The sequence below is a fragment of the Sinocyclocheilus rhinocerous genome, unplaced genomic scaffold (genome assembly GCF_001515625.1).
Source record: "Sinocyclocheilus rhinocerous isolate Xijiao unplaced genomic scaffold, SAMN03320098_v1.1 scaffold287, whole genome shotgun sequence".
Taxonomy (NCBI): domain Eukaryota; kingdom Metazoa; phylum Chordata; class Actinopteri; order Cypriniformes; family Cyprinidae; genus Sinocyclocheilus; species Sinocyclocheilus rhinocerous.
In genome coordinates, this window is record NW_015633524.1 from 883,367 (window position 1) to 905,718 (window position 22,352).

The 22,352-nt window shown below is 36.7% G+C and overlaps 1 protein-coding gene across 1 annotated transcript in view; it reads left to right on the plus strand.

Annotated features, from left to right (window-relative positions):
- Window positions 1-2,753: 2,753 nt before the first annotated feature.
- The window catches only part of csgalnact1a (chondroitin sulfate N-acetylgalactosaminyltransferase 1a), a 54,747-nt gene continuing 35,148 nt past the window's right edge, over window positions 2,754-22,352 (plus strand). The window contains exons 1-2 of the mRNA XM_016557586.1: window positions 2,754-2,876; window positions 16,662-18,092. Coding sequence (XP_016413072.1) covers window positions 17,315-18,092 — 778 coding nt within the window. The 5' untranslated portion in view covers window positions 2,754-2,876; window positions 16,662-17,314. The remainder of the gene's footprint in view (window positions 2,877-16,661; window positions 18,093-22,352) is intronic.

A 22,352-nucleotide genomic window follows, 5' to 3' on the forward strand; every position in this document is an offset into this window, starting at 1 on the left:
AGATAGATAGATAGATAGATAGATAGATAGGGATTGGCAAATACATTAAACAGAACAGACACTCCTGAGATCAGGCTGTCCTAAAGAATTGGGCAACCAAAAATGTGTAATTTTAGGAGAAATTGCGTAGAGGCCTGCAGGACGATGACCCAAAGTACCAAATATAGAGAGAAAATGGCTTAAATCCAAAGTAACATTTGTGGTATGACGTAAAAATAGTCCACAGACATTCTTCATTTAATTTAGAGCACATCTGTGTTTGTTCCAAACCTGTATGCATTTTTTATTCCACAGAACACAAAGAAAATGCTTTGAAAAATGTCTGTTTTTGTCCTTACATCCATACAAGGTCCATGGGGTCCAACATTGTAAATTTCTCATACAGGCTAAAGTGGCCCCTGCTTCCCTGTTTAAGCATGCTTGTTACCAAGTTACAACACTAACCAAATGAACCAACCAGTGTTCCCCTCTCTGAAAATGCTACGCCTCCCATAGCTCACATTTTGTTACAAACACACTGGCTGGAGATCAAGTAACATAAATTAGCCAATTCTGTGGTTGACCTTTGAAACGCTTAACAGCCTGTCAACATTTTTTTCAGCCTCGGTTTGAGTTCCCTCTGTATCTCAAGGATGGGAAAAGCTTGTGCAGCTGATTTGTACACCATAATGAGCATGTATACTTTTGTTGTTTGTTGGTGGTATATTACTGGGTGCGTGACAAAAATGTCAATCAAGTAATACTCGAACTGAAAGGGCAGAAACTCCCATTACAGCAACCAGTTAACCCAAACAAGTAGACCACATAAATGTTTACAGTGTATTTTTGCTGGGTTTTAAGGCATATATATATATATATATATATATATATATCCTAAAAGACACTTATTTCTATTTTATTTTACACCAAAAGTTATTTGAAATAAAAAGTGGTTATTTTTGCATACTTAATGTTACTCAAAACACCTTAAAACTTTATTAATGGCATGTAAAAGTTTATGGATGAAAATATTTAAGGATGTGTCACTTTTGCTGGCCAGTAGGGGACGCTGTTTAGCTATTGGATTGAGAGAGAAAAAAAGTGAATGAAAGAACTTTTCATTGCTGTTCTACACATTGTTTCCAGTTTAATCAGAGTAGCATTTACAAAACCAAAGGTCATACAAATTTTGCTGCCAACTATTTGCTTTATAAATATAGGTCTATCTACAGATTAGTCCAAGAAAGCACTACCATCTTGATCCAAACGGGGTAAAACCCAAAATAGACCTCAACAGTATGGCATGAATAGTCTCAACTGTTCGTTAATCGGTATGAATAGGGCGCATACAGAGAAGTCCAGACACCCAAATTCGGTGAATGTGTTACTGTGAAAAAAAATCTGTTACTTAGTAGGCTACTTGATAGAATAAGGATGCTTGAATCATTTAATAAATAGTGGATTAATTTAATGTAAAACCAGGAGTGGATATGGAGTGGAGTGATTACAGAACTTTCTTAAACGGATACTCCACCCAAAAATGAAATTTCTCTCATCATTTACTCACTCATGCCCTCCCAAATGTATATGACTTTCTCTCTTCTGTGGAACACAAATGGCAATTTTTTGAAAAATATGAGCCACATTGCAAGTGGATGGGTCCGTCAAAGTTGATGCTTCAAAAACCATGCAAAACGAACATGACGGTAACCAATACAACTCCAGCTGATGAATCAGTGTCTTCTGAAGTGAAATGATAGGTGTGTATGAGAAAAACACTAATATTTTAAACTTTTTAAACTATATATATCATCGCTTCTAGCCAGCTGTTAGCACGCTGTGAATATCAGCACATTGTGAAGTGTGACTTACACAAGGAAATATGTGGAAGCTCAGAGAGCCATCACTTTTCACAACGTGCTTAACACAACTTGTAAATATTACATTATATGGACTCACAGAGATAGATTATTTATTTAATAGTTTGTCTGAAGAAGTCATATTTGGAATGGCATTAGGGAAAGTAAATGATGAGACAATTTTAATTTCTGGGTGGACTATCCCTTTAAAATGTGGTAGGCCTAACATTAGCGAAATTTCGGTAAAATTTTGCAGGCAAAAAAATCCATGTTTGTAGTGGGTAGTGTAGCTCACATAAAAGTCAAGTATTTCAAACAAAGCAGCTTTCTGTTCGCACTGCAGATTTGCGAGAAAACACGAACTCCTTGCGAAATCTGCGAGAAAATCTTTTGCCTTCACGCAAAATTCCCCGCGAAAATTCGCCGAGTACCTTTAGCGGGTTGAGGATATCCATGCTGTTCCAGGCCAGCTTTCTTGCTTGGTGACACGCAAAAATTGACGCTTCAGTTTTTTCATTTGTGGCGAAGAAATATACCAGCTAACTTCACTATTTCGTGGAAAATGAGTTCATTAACAGACTACTACTTACTTTTTTTATAGAACTGTTGTATAAAAACATCACATCACTGAAAACCAGCAAGGCTGCCATCTATTTGTGGGCTATTTGGGCTTACTTTAATAAACAGGGGCATTAAAAGAGTGCAAGGCAGAAATTAATAAACCGAAGAAACTGTCGCTCGACGGAACAAATCCGGCAGATAAATAAGTTTCTCCTGCCAGAGAAGCGTGCGGGGCGTCTGGAGCGTGTCGGACTCGGCTGCAGGTAACAACGCAGCCTTTATGCGCGCGCTGGAGGCGGAGGCAGCTCTGGGGTGGGGTGGACCGGAGGATCCGGTTTCGCCGGGAGAGAAACACATAGTGGCTCACCGCTTCTCCGCTCACTCTCCGCCGCATGCTGTTCCAGCACAGAGCGCGCTGTTCTGGAGGAGTCAGGACACTGAGACACGCTGTGACATCTCTTCTTCTCTGTGATGTTGGTAAGCCATATTCCTCACACTCATGACATCTGAGAAGCATTGGTGTTTCATATAATCATCCTGTCAGTCATTCTTAAATTCTGTTATGAACAGTTATTGAATGGTAATATATATGAGAGAACACTAGGGCTAGTTGTCACACGAGGAAGTTGTTACAAGGATTGCATCTTAAGACATTTGAGTCCAAAGTCCAGTTAAATAAATGCTTGTTTTCTGTAGGTTATATATGTTAGTTTCAGTATGGTTTAAACCATCTTAAATGAGCATTTGTATTGTTCTTATTCTGTCCTCCGAACTAAAATGACAGAATCTTCATATATATATTAATATCTGTAAACAAATCAACACAATTAAATCACAGGCAACATTCAGACAAGTCAGCTATGCAATGAAGAAAAGTTGAACAGTGTCACATACAGGTGTAACATGTAACAATTTTTTTTTTTTGCTGTTTCATGTTCTGTGTCTCATAACTGCTTTCATTTATTTAGCTGTAAAGCATCTGAAGGCTGTTTAATGGCAGAGGTTCCATTACCCCATATAGTGAGACAACATGTTCCACTATAGGATCAATAGCGTGGTGAATGAACTGTATCTTTCTTCTGGGGCAATAATGGTGGAAATGTGGAAATGTGCAGTTGCTTTTTGTAGCCAAGTGTATGTGACTAAACAGAAACTGACTTTCAAATATTGAATGTGCACTTGTATAGAGGAGTTAGTTTGTTCAGGCGAGTTATCTGAGCGCTGTAAGGAGCAAGATTTGAACAGTCTTGCAGATCATTCAGACATCTCAGGAACTTACCTAAGTGAAGTACATTCAGTGTACTGTTCAAAGGTTTGGGCTCAGTAAGATTTTTGAAAATGTTTTTGTAGTCTCTTATGTGTTTATTTGATCAAAAATATAGTCAAAACAGCAAATAATATTACAATTTAAAATAACTCTTTTCTATGTTCATTTATTTTAAAATACAATTTATTCCTGTGACGCAAAGCTGACTTTTCAGCATAATTATCCCAGTCTTCAGTGTCACATGATCCTTCAGAAATCATTCTAATATGCAGATTTGCCGCTCAAGAAATATTTCTGATATAATGAATGCTGACAAACATATTCACTTTTGTTTCAGGATTCTTTGAAGAATAGAAAGTTCAAACTGAATTTTTTCGCTATCTAAATGTCGTTATTAATGTCTTTAAGGACACTTTTAAACAATTTATTGCATCCTTGCTGAATAAAATTAATAGTTTAATTAAAAAAAAAATCGTACAGACCTTTAGAACTGTAGTGTGTGTGTGTGGAGGGAAAATTATGTAACTGAGCGCCTTTTTTGACAAACATGATTTTCGCACACTAAAAAGTACACAGGCTTTCCTAGTAGTTGGTTAAATCAGGTTTGATTTTATCATTTGCTCTGAAAAGGAAATGCAACTTAAAACATCCTACAGAACTTCTCAAGAATTCCTTTGGATAAACACCGTTTTGCTTTTTAACAGTTGGGCCGTCTGCCAAACTGAATCTGCTTCCTTTACGCTAACAGAATGATGGGTATTGCTCAAAGCATGGCATGTAACATTAGTTAAAGTAGTTATTTTATTCGTAATAGATACTGGGTGAATTCAGCTGCTCCATGTCTAGACCTCAAACTCCTTGAACAATGGCAGCTTTAAATCAAAACTCAATTTTAATTCCAGTCTCCACTTATTTTGCCATACTGATGATGAGTTTGTATTAGTAATGCCTGCTCTCTGATTATTTCATTTTTTCCGTGCACTAATGCCCACTTTCTCTCATGCACACATTCAAGCTTATTAATATGATCAACTGTTTCCTTGTTCACCCAACTTTTTTTTTTCTTATACAAAGAAAGTCAGTGGGATCCAGTGATGTTTTGCTTTTCTGCAGTAGACCAATTTGGAGTAGACGTCACAGTTATGTCACTTGCAGCTGCGCGCTCATGGTGGTGGCAGAAAAACACTGGCAACAAGTGCAGGGAAATGGGTCAAATACATGGAATAAGAGAGAACATGTATTGTTGTGCCTTTGGATGTCAGAATCAGAATGCAAATCATTTTTATAGAATACTGTCATCAAAGACACCATTTGAGGCTAAACGCAGACGTTTAACCAGACAGACTATATGGATGAAAACTGCTATGATTACTCAACAGTAGGTCAAACAGTAGGTCTACATAATATTCACATATGCAGTTCATAGGGGACGTATTGTATATTAGCCCTACAGTTACAGCAAGAAATATTATTTAAACCTATTAATATTTTACATAATATTTATTTATATTATCTCACAATTCTGACTTTTTTTTTTCTCGAAAATGCAAGTTTATATCTCCTAGTTTGGACTTTATAACTCGATTTAACTCAACAATAGTGAGTTTGTCAATTCTGAGGAAAAAAAACCCAGACGACAGGGATATAAACTCATGATTCTGAGCCGAGGGGAAAAGAGAGAATGACGAGTTGTTTTTCCTTATCGGAATTGTGAGATATAATCTTGGAATTGCGAGAAGTCAGAATTTTGAAATATATGCTACTTGAAAACTGTCATTGTCTGCCACCAGATAGGCCCTGCCCACAAAAACGTCATCACTGTTTCGTCAACACCGAATTGGTCTATATATATTGCGATATGACATATCTGAATTTTTACCAGATTACTTGAATCATTTTTTTTTTTTAAAAGAATGAATAATTATAGAATTAGTGAGGTGATTTTTTTGGAGAGTGTATCAGCAAAAAATAAATAAAAAAGGTAAATAAAGTAAATAAATGCATAAAAATAATAAAATAAAATAATAAAAAAAAATGCTGCTGGTAATAATAATAATAATAATGCTACAAAATATTTTTTAGTCTAAAGATTTTTTTTTTTAAATTGTGAATTTTGTGACTGCAAGATTTAGGAAAAACGTAAAAATTTGCCCGTTCATACTTGAGTTTGCTTTTTACAAGAACTGACTCAAACCTTTTTCAGTAACCAGAGTTTAAAAAAAAAAATCTCTTTCCACTTGAGTTTTTTTTAGACCACATTCCCACTGTTTTTATTTTATTGTGATTATTAATTATAATATTGAGATTACTGTGATAATCTAATATATATATATATATATATATATTTAATGATACTGTAAAATAAAAACAGCAAAATAAAAAAAAAACAAGTAATAAAAAAATACTGTAAAATTTCTTTATATTTTCAAATGAAAAAAATATTAGGCTTTTATTTTGACAAGTTGCCGATAAATAAATGTATACACTGCCATATTGCAATATTGTGCAGACCTAGTATGGACAAAAACATTCTTCGAAATATCTTCTGTTTTGTTCCACAAAAAAAGTAAATTTTGGTGAAAAAATGATGACATTTTATTTTTATGGTCAACTATCCCTTTAATTTATTTTGTGCAACATGCTTTCGAATATTCAGAAAGTACCATATTTACCAAGTACCAAAAAGTATTATCATATTTATCTGCAGTTCCTGTACTATTATATCATCACTGCTTATATCAATTCTCTTTGCTCTTCATGTTCAATTCTTTGAGCCTCAAAACCAGCATGTTGTAGGTTCCTCTCTTGCTTGCAGAGGATGAATCTGGTGTCCATCTCATGTTAAAAATCTGTCAATACAACCCTCCCATCCTGTTGAGAAGATTGCTATGGTGACTAGGTGTCCTCAACTATGTGATTTCTATGGCAATGAGCCGTCCTGCTGTTTTGGGCCGAAAGAAGCATTTGGTCAATTGAGGCTTGCCACAATGCTTTTATACAGAGGAGAAAATAAAAAATCAGCCTGACGTGTTACACTGCATTACTCGTAAATATTATATTTAGCTTGGATTCATAGTCTATTAATGTAAAAGAAAGCCTTTGTGGAAATTTTTGATTTAGCAATATTCAACAATAAACAGTTTAGATGGTAGTTAAATACATTTAAAAGGACTGTTTACCCAAAAATGAAAACTCTGTCATTATTTATGTATGACTATGACTTTCTGTCTTCTGCGGAATATAAAAGAAGCTATTTTGAAAAACATTGGAAACCAAACAACTTTAGAGCCCATTGACTTCCACAATATGGGCAAAAAAAAAAAAGATAAATAAAATAAATATAATAACAAATACACATTTCTCAGAAAATAATCTCTTATTTTCCACAGAAGAAAGACATTCATAGAGGTTTGAAATGACATACAGGTTATTAAATGTTCGATTCTTTATTTTTGGGTGAACTTTCCCTTTTTGTCATCACATGGCATAATGAGTGATCTTGGAGATTAATATTGATAATTGGCATGTAAATCCAAATTAGTCTTATCAAATAGTGAAAGATAGTAAATGCAAATGATATTATGTTTATTCATTATGTTGGAAATGGAGGATCAAGTCAAGAGCAATGCATTATGGGATACAGTATTCCTCAGTGTTCTATGTAGTATACTGCACATGTTGGCCATTCAGGCATTCAGTACATCAATGCATATGGTGCACAATACATACTAAATTCTGCAGAAATTAAAATACAGTATGCAATTGTGAACACAGCCGTTGTTTACAGTATATTGTCAATTGTATTGGCAGATTCTAGTGCAAGACTCAATTGATCCATACTGGATCTGTCCTCTGAATCACGAACCACTTGTTGGACAAATGGGCAGGATTTGCTGTTCCCGCAGCTCTGTTCAAGAGCATATTTGTTTTTTTATAAAGACTTCAGGGTTGAGAAAATTTTTTATGAACAAGTGCCCTCCAATTGTGGCTCAGATGTGGGAAACATAGTGTGTGGCTACTGGCTACATGGTAAACCATAATCTGTCAGCACTCATTCTAGACACTTAAATGCTTATTTTTACGATGCATTCTTCCATACACCAAATCAAATCTGTTGTGTGAACAAATTGGATATTATGTATATAGCAATCCGCTATATGCTGTATTAAATCACTTGTGGTTTGTTTGGAACTGAGGTCTGAATGACAGATCCATAAGTTTGTCCTTCAAAGACTGCATGGAATGAAGACAAGTGTCCTCTAATTTTCCTCCTCTGTAAAGTGTTTTGAGGGCGTATTGTTCATATTTTTTGACACAGTAAATATGAAGCGGCTTGAATTAAGAGGCAGCTGGAGCTGGGTCTCGGAAACCTTAAATTGAAGGAGGTGCAGACATTTTGTCGTAATGAGAGGCCGTGGTGTGTTTTTAAAGTGCTGACATAATTTGAGATGTGATTAGTTGTGTGTTGGTAACAGAAGGAGTATGAATGGTGGTTGTGTAAGAAGGGGCGTGTTTAAGGACAGGGTTGGGTTTAAGACAAAATTAAATCAAAATTGATATTCCTAACTCTAATTCCTGGTCTCATTGTGAATGATTCATTGGTGCTTGCTATTCTGAAGAAAAACAATGTTTGTCTTCATGAACTTAAAACTTGCTTCTCCTCTGAAATGACTTTTCCACTGACGTCATCAACCCCTTTCCTCCAACTACCTGTCAAATAGGCTTTTCAAAATCTACGTTTTCTTTCTGTCTGTTGCATACATAGCCGCCTTTTAAGACAGTATCCTTAGTGAAAATAAACCTCCAAACTGACCATTCGCAATGCAATTCACAGGCAACAACTTTGACTCATTCAAATGTGTTTGCATTAGCATGTTGCAACGCTAACAATGGGCTAACAAAAGTATAAAAATACATAACACAGAAATGTTAAAATAGGCAATATATTAATTCGATTCCTGATTAGAACTATTTTATCTGTATTTGGTTTTAAATGAGCAGTAAGTGTTATAAAAAGTGATACACGTGACTGAAACAGTGACGCTTAATTAGTGCTTCTCTGATGACATGTTTGAACTGTTTTAGCATATACATGGCATGGCATAGCATAACCTACAAAGGGTCAGCAATGTGGACACGTAACCATGTGCCAAAAAAGATAAGAGTTTTCGGTTTTTCTGTGAAAAAAATAATAATAATAATAATAATTTCAGTCACTACAAGCCAAAATGTGGTATGTTGGATGGTGGAATAATTCAGTTCAGACAGAAATTGGAGTTAACATGTTGCTAAGCTAATAATGAGATACTCCAATAACTAGGCTATAAAAAACATAACACACGAATATATAAGGTAAAACAGTCTGTTTTAATTTGAAGAATTATAAAACAAAATTCTGTATCTTATAAAGATTTGACTCGTGAAGTCTAGAATTAGCATGTTGCTAAGCTAACAACATAATATAACTATAAAAATGCACATACGTTGGGTAAGATTAAACTTTTTTTTAATCAAAACATTTGGACACTACACGAATAACAAGCTATATTATCCAATTGAATCCGTATTGTCCAGTTGAATCAATATTGTCTAAATGAATCAATTCCTGATAAAATCAAGTCCCACACTACTTTTTTCTCATTAAACATCCTGTTTCACTCAGAAATGCGTCACAAACAGTCGTAAAATGGGTTGTGAAAACTGTTTCCTGTTGATTTTAAAGGCAGGCCATATGGTAGGTATGATCTGGGTCGCACATGAGGAGATCCAACTTAATTAAGGGGAATGAGAATCACCTGAGGCCCAGAAGGACATCAGAGGCCTTTCTCTGTCTCCTCTGCTCTGTTTCTCTCTCTCTAACTCTCCCACATAACCTGTTTCTCCACGTTATTCTCCTTCCATCCCCTCAGCCTCTTGTCCCCCCTGTGTTTTCCGTGAACCGATCATGAGCAACACCTGGAATTGCTTTCTCTGGAGTCGTCCCTCTAATGCAGCAGTGAAACAGCAGGGCTTGACTTGGCTTGTGTGTCTGTGGCCTCTCTTTTTCTCTATCTGGATATCCCACCTTGTTAAATTAGCCAGTTCAGACAGTTCCTCTTCAAAGACATCTCTGCAACCCTCCAGGGAATGCTGATGACGTCTTTCAACGGAGGAGAAGAGGACAGCAGATACAAGAATCATGAAAAAAAACACATGCGATGGGTGTAGAATAGACTTATTTTACGCCATCCGTTGTGATTCTGCAGTATTTCACAATCCGAAGCATCCATTATTTATATAAGCATTGACAGTTTAAAGGAAAGTGGTGGGTCAGGATTTTAGATCATTCATTTATGAAGAAAAAATATGAAGCTCTTTTATGTTCCTCCTTGTTTTTTTGCGTCAGCCTTGTCTTTGATGATGGGAGCTGTACTTGCACATGGATGTGGACATGCAGCTGGTGCTGTCTAATTTAATGAGAGACTCACAGGAAGCCCATGTCAGGCACCCGTGCCCTGTGGACACAGGAAGTGGTTTGATTAAGAGAGAAGTTGCTGCAGTGAACGGCAACTTTGAGACAGGCTGTTGAAGGTTTTTTTTATTTCCTTCTCTGCCTTTCATCTTTCTGTGTGACAGTCTATTTTCATACCGTCTTGCCAGTAAAGTATAGTGCAGACATTGTAGTAGATGCTCAATTTCAGCAAAAAAGGCAGAAACTAGTTTAAAAAGTCTTAAGTCTTAAAAAATATCTATCTATCTATCTATCTATCTATCTATCTATATCTATACACACACACACACACACACACACACACACACATATATATATATATATACTGTTTCATGTGGTTTTGAAATGTTTTGAGAAAATGGCATAAAATGGCATAGAGGGGTTTTCTATTTAATAACTAAAAATGTCATGTGGTGTAACCATCAACTAAAAATAGTCATATATTTTCTTTACTCCTTAAATACATGTGTACACAATATTAATCATTATTTTCATATAATGAAAAAAATATTTGAGTTTTAAAAAAATTTAAAAGGTTTTTAAAAATATTTGTCAAGGTAATTGCATTTTTTTCAGATAGCATAAATGAATTCTTAAATATCATTTGTTTTTGGGGAGTTGCACCACATGACGTGAATGAACTTTGCCTTGTGATAAAAAGGTCAAATCTGATATTTATTAAATGTATTAGCCTTGACAAACATGCATCTTATGACTTTGTTTTTGCAGTCAAGTGTTTTTCTAATACTAATAAGATGGTTTGTTAAAAAAATCTCAAACATTTCATTCATTTTCTGCTAAATTGTATCACACTGACATTTTTTACTTTATGCAACCCCTCAAAAATATTAAAATTAATTCAGAAACATGTTTATCATATACATATGTGAATATTTGAGACATAAGCATTCAAAGTGTCTCTGTGTTAAAGTCTGATCTATAGATGTGTGAAAAACACTCTTTCTGCAGCCGGCACAAGGGTCAGCAAAAGCCTCTGAAAATGAAAATTGCAAAAGGAGGAAAAAAACACACCATTTCCTGACTGTGCACCACAGCCAGATAGTATAACTGCAGCTGAGTCTGCAGATCAGGGCTTGTGAAAGTAATTGAACTAATGCTTGTGCACACGCACGAGCTTTTACTCTGATTAAGATCTTTCAGGAAGTTGTAAGAAAATAGTGACCTGATACTGAAGTTTTATTAAGGCATTAACAGCATTGTTGCAAAATGTTGTGTATGTATTTGTATTAAAATTAGTAGTCTAATTTATTTCTGCTGGGAAATCTTGTTTTGGAACAAGTTATCTGGTGTGTAGTTGGTCTAAGAGCTGGTAGATTGTCATAGACAAGCAACCAAACCAACTACCATTTGATCATACTATATCAAGGAATTCAGGCTGGTTTTTGGAGCATTGTGGCTGGTCAGTCAACTAATGACACAGCTTAGACCAGTTAGAAACCAGCCAGCATGTTTCAAAACACAGCTGGATTTTCCATCCATGATGATAAAGTTTTACTGGCATAAACACAGAATAGGCCATCATCTAAAAAACAGCCCTTCACAAGAAGGCTAATCACAGCTAAACAACAACACTCTGTTTCAGAAGAGAAATTTGAAGTCTTTCTTTCTCATTTGTTTAAGGTTGTCAAGCTCCTCCTAACTTTCCTCAGTGTTGTTCAGCCGTGTGTTTGGTTCGTGGTCTTGGTCTGGTGTTGTATGGCATGGTCACAGCGGGGAGAATGAATTGCTGGCAGACTCATGCTGTGCTCGTCCTGGTGGCTGTACAAGTGAGCTGGAATAGCGTAACATGGTGTGAGGCATCTTTTCCCTCAGTCATGTGTGAGCTCTTAAATGAGACGAATAGAAATTAAAAGATTAGTCATTTTGTATCACCATCTTGAGAGCGATTCAGTCGCTGAATGTCATCTACTCTTGTTATGCAGTAACAGACGGCTCTTTGCTGTCATATACGGTATCTAATAGGTTGGCAGAAGAGGAAATGAATCCTAATGTAAAATGATGAGTAAGTGAGTATTTGACTGAATGAATGAATGAATGAATGAGTGAGCAAGTGAATGGATGAATAAGTCAGGAAATGACTGAATAAATGTGTGATTATATGAATGATTGCATGGGTGAGTGAGTGAACGAATGGATGAATTTGTGATTGCATGGATGATTGAGTGCTGGTGTGAATCAGTCAGTGAGTGAAATAATTAATTAAGTAATTCAATAAGTCAGTGGGTGAATGAAAGGGTGAATGAATAAGTGACTGAATGAATCACTCTTTAAGTGGAAAAAAATGGATGAATGAATGAATGAGTAATTGAATGAATCAGTCAGTGAGTGAGAGATTGAACAATTATTTGATTGAATGAATCAGTCACTGAGTGAAAGAATGTATGAATAAGTAGATGATTGAAAGAATCAGTACTAAATTTGTAACTGATTGAATGAATCAGTCAGTGAGTGAAAGAATGAAGGAATAAGTAGTTGACTGAATAAATCAGTCAGTGAGTGAAAAAACGAATGAATCAGTAATCGATTGAATGAATCAAGCAGTGAGTAAAAGAATAAACAAATACGTAGTTGAATGAATGAATTAGTGAGTGAAAGAATCAACATGTAAGTAGTTGGCTGAATGAATCAGTACTAAATTTGTAACTGATTGAATGAATCAGTCAGTGAGTGAAAGAATGAAAGAATCAGTAATCGATTGAATGAATCAGTCAGTGAGTAAAAGAATGAACAAATCAGTAATCGATTGAATGAATCAGTCAGTGAGTAAAAGAATGAACAAATAAGTAGTTGATTGAATTAATTAGTCAGTGAGTGAAAGAATGAACAAATAAGTAGTTGATTGAATGAATCAGTCAGTGAGTGAAAGAATCAACATGTAAGTAGTTGACTGAATGAATCAGTGAGTGAAAGAATGAACTAATCAGTAATCAATTGAATTAATCAGTCAGTGAGTAAAAGAATGAACAAATAAGTAGTTGATTGAATTAATTAGTCAGTGAGTGAAAGAATGAACAAATAAGTAGTTGATTGAATGAATCAGTCAGTGAGTGAAAGAATGAAGGAATAAGTAGTTGACTGAATAAATCAGTCAGTGAGTGAAAAAACGAATGAATCAGTAATCGATTGAATGAATCAAGCAGTGAGTAAAAGAATGAACAAATATGTAGTTGATTGAATGAATCAGTCAGTCAGTGAGTAAAAGAATGAAAAAATAAGTAGTTGATTGAATTAGTCAGTGAGTGAAAGAATCAGCATGTAAGTAGTTGACTGAATGAATCAGTCAGTGAGTAAAAGAATGAACAAATCAGTAATCGATTGAATGAATCAGTCAGTGAGTAAAAGAATGAACATATAAGTATCTGGTTAAATGAATCAGTCAGTCAGTGAAAGAATGAATGAATCAGTCAGTGAGTAAAAGAATGATCAAATCAGTAATCGATTGAATGAATCAAGCAGTGAGTAAAAGAATGAACAAATATGTAGTTGAATGAATGAATTAGTGAGACAGACGGCTCTTTGCTGTCATATACGGTATCTAATAGGTTGGCAGAAGAGGAAATGAATCCTAATGTAAAATGATGAGTAAGTGAGTATTTGACTGAATGAATGAATGAATGAATGAGTGAGCAAGTGAATGGATGAATAAGTCAGGAAATGACTGAATAAATGTGGGATTATATGAATGATTGCATGGGTGAGTGAGTGAACGAATGGATGAATTTGTGATTGCATGGATGATTGAGTGCTGGTGTGAATCAGTCAGTGAGTGAAATAATTAATTAAGTAATTCAATAAGTCAGTGGGTGAATGAAAGGGTGAATGAATAAGTGACTGAATGAATCACTCTTTAAGTGGAAAAAAATGGATGAATGAATGAATGAGTAATTGAATGAATCAGTCAGTGAGTGAGAGATTGAACAATTATTTGATTGAATGAATCAGTCACTGAGTGAAAGAATGTATGAATAAGTAGATGATTGAAAGAATCAGTACTAAATTTGTAACTGATTGAATGAATCAGTCAGTGAGTGAAAGAATGAAGGAATAAGTAGTTGACTGAATAAATCAGTCAGTGAGTGAAAAAACGAATGAATCAGTAATCGATTGAATGAATCAGTCAGTGAGTAAAAGAATGAACAAATCAGTAATCGATTGAATGAATCAGTCAGTGAGTAAAAGAATGAACAAATCAGTAATCGATTGAATGAATCAGTCAGTGAGTAAAAGAATGAACAAATCAGTAATCGATTGAATAAATCAATCAGTGAGTAAAAGAATGAACAAATCAGTAATCGATTGAATGAATCAGTCAGTGAGTAAAAGAATGAACATATAAGTAGCTGGTTAAATGAATCAGTCAGTCAGTGAAAGAATGAATGAATCAGTCAGTGAGTAAAAGAATGATCAAATCAGTAATCGATTGAATGAATCAAGCAGTGAGTAAAAGAATGAACAAATATGTAGTTGATTGAATGAATCAGTCAGTCAGTGAGTAAAAGAATGAAAAAATAAGTAGTTGATTGAATTAGTCAGTGAGTGAAAGAATCAGCATGTAAGTAGTTGACTGAATGAATCAGTCAGTGAGTAAAAGAATGAACAAATAAGTAGTTGATTGAATTAATTAGTCAGTGAGTGAAAGAATGAACAAATAAGTAGTTGATTGAATGAATCAGTCAGTGAGTGAAAGAATCAACATGTAAGTAGTTGACTGAATGAATCAGTGAGTGAAAGAATGAACTAATCAGTAATCAATTGAATTAATCAGTCAGTGAGTAAAAGAATGAATGAATAAGTAGTTGATTGAATTAGTCAGTGTGTGAAAGAATGAACAAATAAGTAGTTGACTGAATGAATCAGTCAGTGAGTGAAAGAATGAACAAAGAAGTGATTTAATTGAATCAGTCAGTGAAAGAATGAATGAATAAAGTTTTTATGCAGGATATTAATTATAAATTTTCAATTCATATAAAAAGTCAAATTTAAAAGTCCTAAACTGAATTATAAATGCTGTGAAATGTAATTAGAAAATAAATGTACCGTATTGTCCCGAATATAAGACGATGTTTCTTTCTTGGAAATACATCTGAAAAAATGCGGTCGTCTTATATTCGGGCCAATACGGTACTTTGGGTTTATTAGATGTGTCTTTTCATATTAGTTTTATATAGTTGTCTTGTAACTGTTGCATTTTATTCCCACATACAGTCACGTACAACCCACACCTGTGACTAAATAAACTCAATAAAATTGTCTCAACTCCTTTTCATTGGGTTTATTTTAGTCACAATTCTTGCAGTGCTGGAAGCAGCCGCGCAATAACTTGTGAGTGAATTTCCCTATCCGCTTCCTGTAAAGGAATGTATCAATGTTCCCTTATTCCCTATGACATTTGTAGTGTTCTTCAAACTGAACATGAAAGCAAGATGGTGGAATACCCTATAAAGTCCACTAGTGTGGAATGGAACACCTCTTGACTAATTGAATAAATTATTGAGTGAGTGAAAGAATGAATGAATCAAAGAATAAGTGATCGGATGAATCAGTAAGTAAATGAGTGATTGAAGGAGTAAATGAATGAGTTATTGGGTGAATAAATTAATGTAAAAGTGACTGGATGAATAGGTGAGTGAGCCAAATGATGGATGGATGGAGTGTTTGAATAATTGAGTCAGTCCATATTTGAGTGCCAGTCTCAGATAAATAGACATCCCCATCCTCGGTGCTGGTCTGTGGCCAACTCTCCTTGATACAGTCCAGTATTCACCACTAACATAACTAATCCTTTCATTAAATCAAGCCTCCCACTAACCTATAAAGGGCTAATTGTGTGGTGAGTCAGCACACACACACACACAAGCACTCACACATATTCAGAGAATCCTACATCTCTTTACATTCTCTTTTTTTCACGCTATATCTTTTACCACCACAGTTTTCCAGCTTCCTAACACAGTGTTTCTGTGTTTTCCCCCAGTCACAGATACACATGTGTTTGTGACTGCATGCATATGTGCGTGTTTGCGTGTGTGTGCGTGTATGAATGTTCGGCCTCTCGTGTGTGTTTGCTCAAACTTACAGTGCGGCTGTTCATCCCCAGTCTGAGTTGTCTGGCGTGTTCCCATAAGACTGCTTTTAACACACATCTCTTATTTTCACACATCAGTGACAGCACTGTTCTCCTGCACTGGAGCCGTCCCAAAATGCTTTGCTTGGCTGCGTAGGTCCTGTATTTAGACCTTTAGGTAACTTTAAAATAAACACAGTGTGTTTGCTAACTAGATAGACTGACTTGAACCCTATGCCCTCACCTCATCATCATGTAACAGCTCAATTTTGTCTTTTTAATGGTATGATAACACCAAGCTATCAGTGTTGATGTATTTTGAAGTCTGGCTGATTAACATATAGGAGACCTTCATCTGCCTACGAATCTGGTTCTAAAGAACATAATCAGTTTAATCTCCTTTTTTGTACCTTTTTCTAGATAGACCTGGGAAGATTAGAAGCAACACCTGATGAAACATGCATAGGACTCTGAATAGATTAAGGACGTCATACAGACTGCCTCTTTGGACTTTTCAACAACATTGGACCGTTGTATGAAGTTAAAAGAAACGGATGGCAAATGACTAGCCTCCAAACTAGATTTTATGGACCATAGCCATGGACGTCTAATGGCTAAACCTTCAAAGAATGGTTTCCTCTTTTGGGTCATTGGGAGCGCTGTAGAATGGAGGATCCATTCCAGACATTCTCTCAAGGGTCTGTCACGCTACCTTCAAGAAGAATGAGCAATTTTCACCAGATGGATATGCGCATGTCGCTACTGAACTGGTCTAATGGTTCATTTATCTGGACGGAGAACTAATAGGACCCTGAAGAAGAGGAAGTGGCCGTAACTTGACCCATGACAAAGTATGTGCATGAAGAGCCAGGCTGAAGCGGATGAAATGGCAATCGACAGTAAAGTTTTGAACAAAACTTGCTTTGTGGTCTACACCTGGGAAATATGAGACTTTAGTTGACAGACAAAACATAAACAGTTCTTCTTCGTTTTAATCAAAGACATACCCTAGTGACTTCAACAAGTGGTTCTGGTATGGGCGGCAGTTGGCTGATCTGTTTGTCTTGTTTTTGATGGTACGCAGAGATGCCCCAACTTTCTTGAACTGCGTCATCCTACCCACCTTGTTGTTGAGGTTGTCAGCTGTGATGCTGCGCAGGGGTCTTCTGGCCTGGCTCTCACGTGTGGGTGTTCTGTTAGTGGTGGTGTGCTGTTGTCTTTCCCTCCTTTATGTCATCACTTGCAGCCCCCATGCTGATGAGCCCATGGCTGGGCAACCCCTGCCCAGGGCTGGAGGGATGGCTATGCCAGGAGGTCCAAGCAGGCCAGGTGGGGTTGGAGGTGCCCCCATCGGCCCTGCCGGACGGGAAGGGTTCCAAGCCCTTCTCCAAGAGTGCGAAGAGCAGCACCGGCAGCATATTACCAGCTTGAAAAAACAAATTGCTCAACTCAAAGAGGCTCTCCAGGAACGGAGCGAACAACTTAAAGGCATGCAGGACTCTGTGGAGAAGATGGCTGGGAAGGGGACGGTGGGCGACGTGACTGACGACCACAGTCACAGCGACCTGCAGGAGTTCCTACGCAGCCAGCTGAGCCGGGCGGAGGTGCACTCTGGGGTAAGACTTCCGAGTGAGTACGCCGTGGTGCCCTTTGAGAGCTTCACCTTACAACGCGTCTACCAGCTGGAAATGGGGTTGACCCGTCACCCCGAGGAGAAGCCGGTGAGGAAGGACCGCAGGGACGAGCTGGGGGAGGTGGTGGAGAGTGCGCTACATGCCCTCAATGCGCCAAATCAAGGTGGAGACAAAGCGAAAGCCAGCAAAGTCTACACACCATCAGACTTTATAGAAGGTAAGAGTAACAATTATGCAGTTAACCAGTATTTGCTTCCACTATGCTAAAAATCAGTGCTTCAACAGTATCTAGTGTACGACCATGCAAGAAAATACAGTGGCATATTATTTTAAGGTCCAATTCTCACTATTAACCTTTAACTATAAATTACACTAATTGTAAACTATGACTATGATTAAACTTTTGCCTCCTAATTTGCTCCTTATTAATAGTTAGAAAGCTAGTTGTTAAGTTTAGGTATGGGGTTAGGATTAAAGGGACAGCTTTCTGACCCTGCATTGACAACAAAAAACCATCGCGGTACTCTCGTAAATTGCGTCTGAAACTGACCTGGAAGAGAAGAAATCGTTGAATAAGGTCATTATTTTTATTTTATATACACAAAAAGTATTCTCGAAGCTTTGCAAAATTATGGTTGAACCACTGATGTCAGATGGACTATTTTAAAGATGTCCTTAATGCCTTTCTGGGCATTGAATGTGGTAGTTGCGTTGCTGTCTATGCAGGGTCAGAAAGCTCTCGGATTTCATCAAAGATATCTTAATTTGTGTTCCGAAGATAAACGAAGGTCTTAAGGGTTTGGAATGACATGAGGGTGAGTAATTAATTACAGAATTTTCATTTTTGGGTGAAATATCCCTTTAAGGGATCTAGTCATGCAGAATAAAGCATTAATGTGCATTATAACTACTAATAAGCAGCCAATATACTACTCATATGCATGCTATTAACAAGGCTGTGAGGGATGGAGGTACTGTGTGTTCAATGGATTGTACTGTTGTTTAACAACATACCGATTGTTCAGCTGATGAAAAGTCTTTACTTTTTTGTCTTTGTGAAGACAAAAACTCAATAAAATAGTTTGGCAAATTGTGAATTGTGAAAATGATGTTCTCTAGGACCTTTATACAGTGTGTGCCATTGTAAAGACTGTAAGTCTATCCCTCAGCCTTGTTTTCATCCACGTTAAATTCAGTATGGTGTTTAACCTGACTAAGGTCTATAGACAGCCAATATGTAAACATTAAAATACTCACTGTTTCAATAGAACTATATAGCGACAAGATGCGTGTTAACATGAATTTAGTGTGACAGCTTGCATGGTGTAATTTGAAAGTGGGTTGGAAAGGATGGTAGGAGGTTTTTGGTAGCCTGTTTGGAAACATTATTTTTGCTATTTCATTTAGTGCTGCTAGAGCCGAGATGACACACTTCACCTCTAATAGGGCTTCACAGAAAAACTCTGCATGTCCCTGGACCATCGATAAAGCCCAGAGCTTGTCTGACATATTTAGAGAAAAGCTCTCAAAATAATCTCTGAAACACGTTGAAAGAGTTGTACAGTGTGTTTCTTGTATCCTCAGAACCAAATCAGCAAAACAATAGAGCATCCTGTAGCAGTATGCTAACACGCTAAAGCCAGGATATCCTGTGATGACTCTAGGAAATGTACACAGCTGTTTCATGTTCAGAGTTGTCTCATCTCTGCCGTTTCTTCCAGAGAGAAAGTGACGCATCTCACTGGTTATTGGCATTACAGGAAATACATTATTCATGTTGCTATGCACCTTGTTTAGTCATAAATAACTGTTCTCAGCACCAGAAACTGAAATGCTAGAAATTAGCTATGGCGAAATTTGCATGAACAAACTTTCTACAAGACTAGGTGACAGCAATGATGGTTAGCTAAGCTGAAAACAGAAGGTGAGATTTACATGAACGTAACAAACAACTGCTGAATTTTCATGCTAGATTATGCTGGTTTATTGCTGGTGTTTACTTGCAAAACAAGCTTCCAAAACACAACATAAACCTTAATCCTGGTTTTTATACGAGAATATATTAGGAGGAGTGCTGCATAATATTAATTTCTCACTGTCTAATACACTAACGGTCCTCAGTTATTTGTTATTTGGTGCATCTTCAACTCTTTGCCCGCTAGCGTTTTTTGTGTGTTGCCAGCCACCACCAGCATTTTTTATCATTTTCACAAAAATTTCATATTCCCCAGAATATTTTGCTGTCTGAATATCTGAACATGCAATATGTCAAAAGACAGAACCTTGCCTCTGGTTTTAAATTTAAGTCTTATATTACTGGGTCGACATTTCATTCGCTAACGTTACGCAGTTAGCAGCACGCAGTTGATTTATATGCTGTTTAATGTTTATTGATCGCGTTATTTTACATGCTTCTGTTTACATATGAGATCACTTGTTTCTGCTTCTTCTTCACAGTGTTTTGATCCAAAGATTCAGTACTCTTTCTGAAGATGTGTAATATGCCTCCTACTGAATAAGAGTAAAAAAATGAAAATTCTGTCAATGGTGGGAAAAAGAGTTAAATAAAAGACAATTACTTCTCAATTCGAGCCTCCTCTTAGCTCTTCTGTATACCCGAATAGACCCACTCTACTTCACATCAGCAATGGAGAGTTTGTGAAAAAGAGAGCCAAGGCCATGTCTGTAATAATTTACAACTCGGTGTCCAGACACAATGTCAATTTACCCAGCCGTCTTGCTAACTGAACGAGACTGAATAATATTGTTGGACATTCTAAAAATACTCAGTCCTGAAACAACACAGGAAGCTTGACCATTACACCCGAAACGGTGCTTCAGCAAACAGGAATGTTTACAGAAAGCGTATCTTTTCTACCCACAAAATAACTCTCCCACCCCGTCCCTCAATGGATGCATGTATCTCTCTCATTATCCTCTGCTGGCTAACTAGTGTTCCTTTACCCAGACCAAGTTTGTGGTGACACAATCCAATTTAGAGAGGAAAAAAGATCACAGTTCATGCTAAAAGTGCAGTTTTACCGTGAGCTAATATTACCCGTGTTCAGTAACTCACGTGATTTTGTTGTGCGAAGAACAGTTGCGTCTTAATTACCGTAGCTAGTTTTTCAATGAGGTGGAGTCGAGCCTGCGGGTTACGCTTTGATGTCTTTGCCATTAGTAGCCTGTATTGATTCAGATGGCTTCCCTAATGGCCCTGCTTTTCCCATAAATGCATTTTATGTGTGGGATGGAAAGGGCTGGACGTGAGATTTATTCCAGTTTGCTAGTTTGTGAAGGCAAGCATCACTACTGTTGCTGCTTAGGGTTAGGGATTTGGACAAGCTTGTACAGAAACATTGTAAACACAGTTTAGAACACCATAGCAACTTTTCCACAAATTTATTAGAAATTAGATGCACATATTTCCCAGTGTAGATCAAAATGCAGTGTTTCCACACTGTGCTACCAAAGCTAATGAAGTATGAAGCTGTGAAGTATGTTTTTCTTTTGTTTCCTCAACATGATCGTCCCTTAAGCAATTGGGAATGTTTCGTGCAAACCTTGTATGAGCGTGTTTTTCCTCTATAGTAAGAGTCTTTGTGCCTTTTATAGCACCAGCAAAAACACTGATATGGGACCTGAACAATGCACATTTGATGCTGTACAGTACAGATCTCTCATTTTTTTGGATAATTTTCAGAAGCATGAAAGTACTGAGTGAAATCCTGTTTTTCACCGTCTCCATGCATGCATGGCCATCTTCCAGATGCTTTTAGTGTAAGTTATAACCAGGGATGTTACCCAAGCCTCAGATTACCTGGTGCTTCTGATATCTAAAAATCCCATATCATAATTCCATGTCTCAGCATAGCTCATATCATTTGATCTTCAAAGAATTTTATGAGAAATGCATGAGTTCAAACTGAAATCTGACTTTTCATTGCAAACTTTGCAAACAAGCAGGAGACTTCAACGAACATCTCCATATGTTCTCCATTCAGTGCACTGCTGTTTAGGAGAGACAACCAAGATTAGGGCTGCACTTTTAATTGTATTCAATTGTGATCACAAGTTCTGCTTCTCTCGATTAATTAAGCATTATTATTTGTGACATTGGCCTTCTGGTTATTTATCCAGATTTTTTCCTTTAAAGGGGTCATATGATGCGATTTCAATTTTTCCTTTCTCTTTGGAGTGTTACAAGCTCTTGGTGCATAAAGAAGATCTGTAAAGTTGCAAAGACTAAAGTCTCAAATCCAAAAAGATATTCTTTATAAAAGTTAAGAGTCAGCCACACCCTCCTAAAACGGCTCGTTCTAACACGCCCACACATTTCTACCTCACTATGTGGGAAGATTTGAATAACGCCGCCCAAATGTTCACGCAAAAAAAGAAGGCGTAACTTTTATTCTCGATGTAGTTTTGTTGTTTCCGCCGCCATGTCGTAAAGACGCTGTGTGCTTCGTTGTGAAAG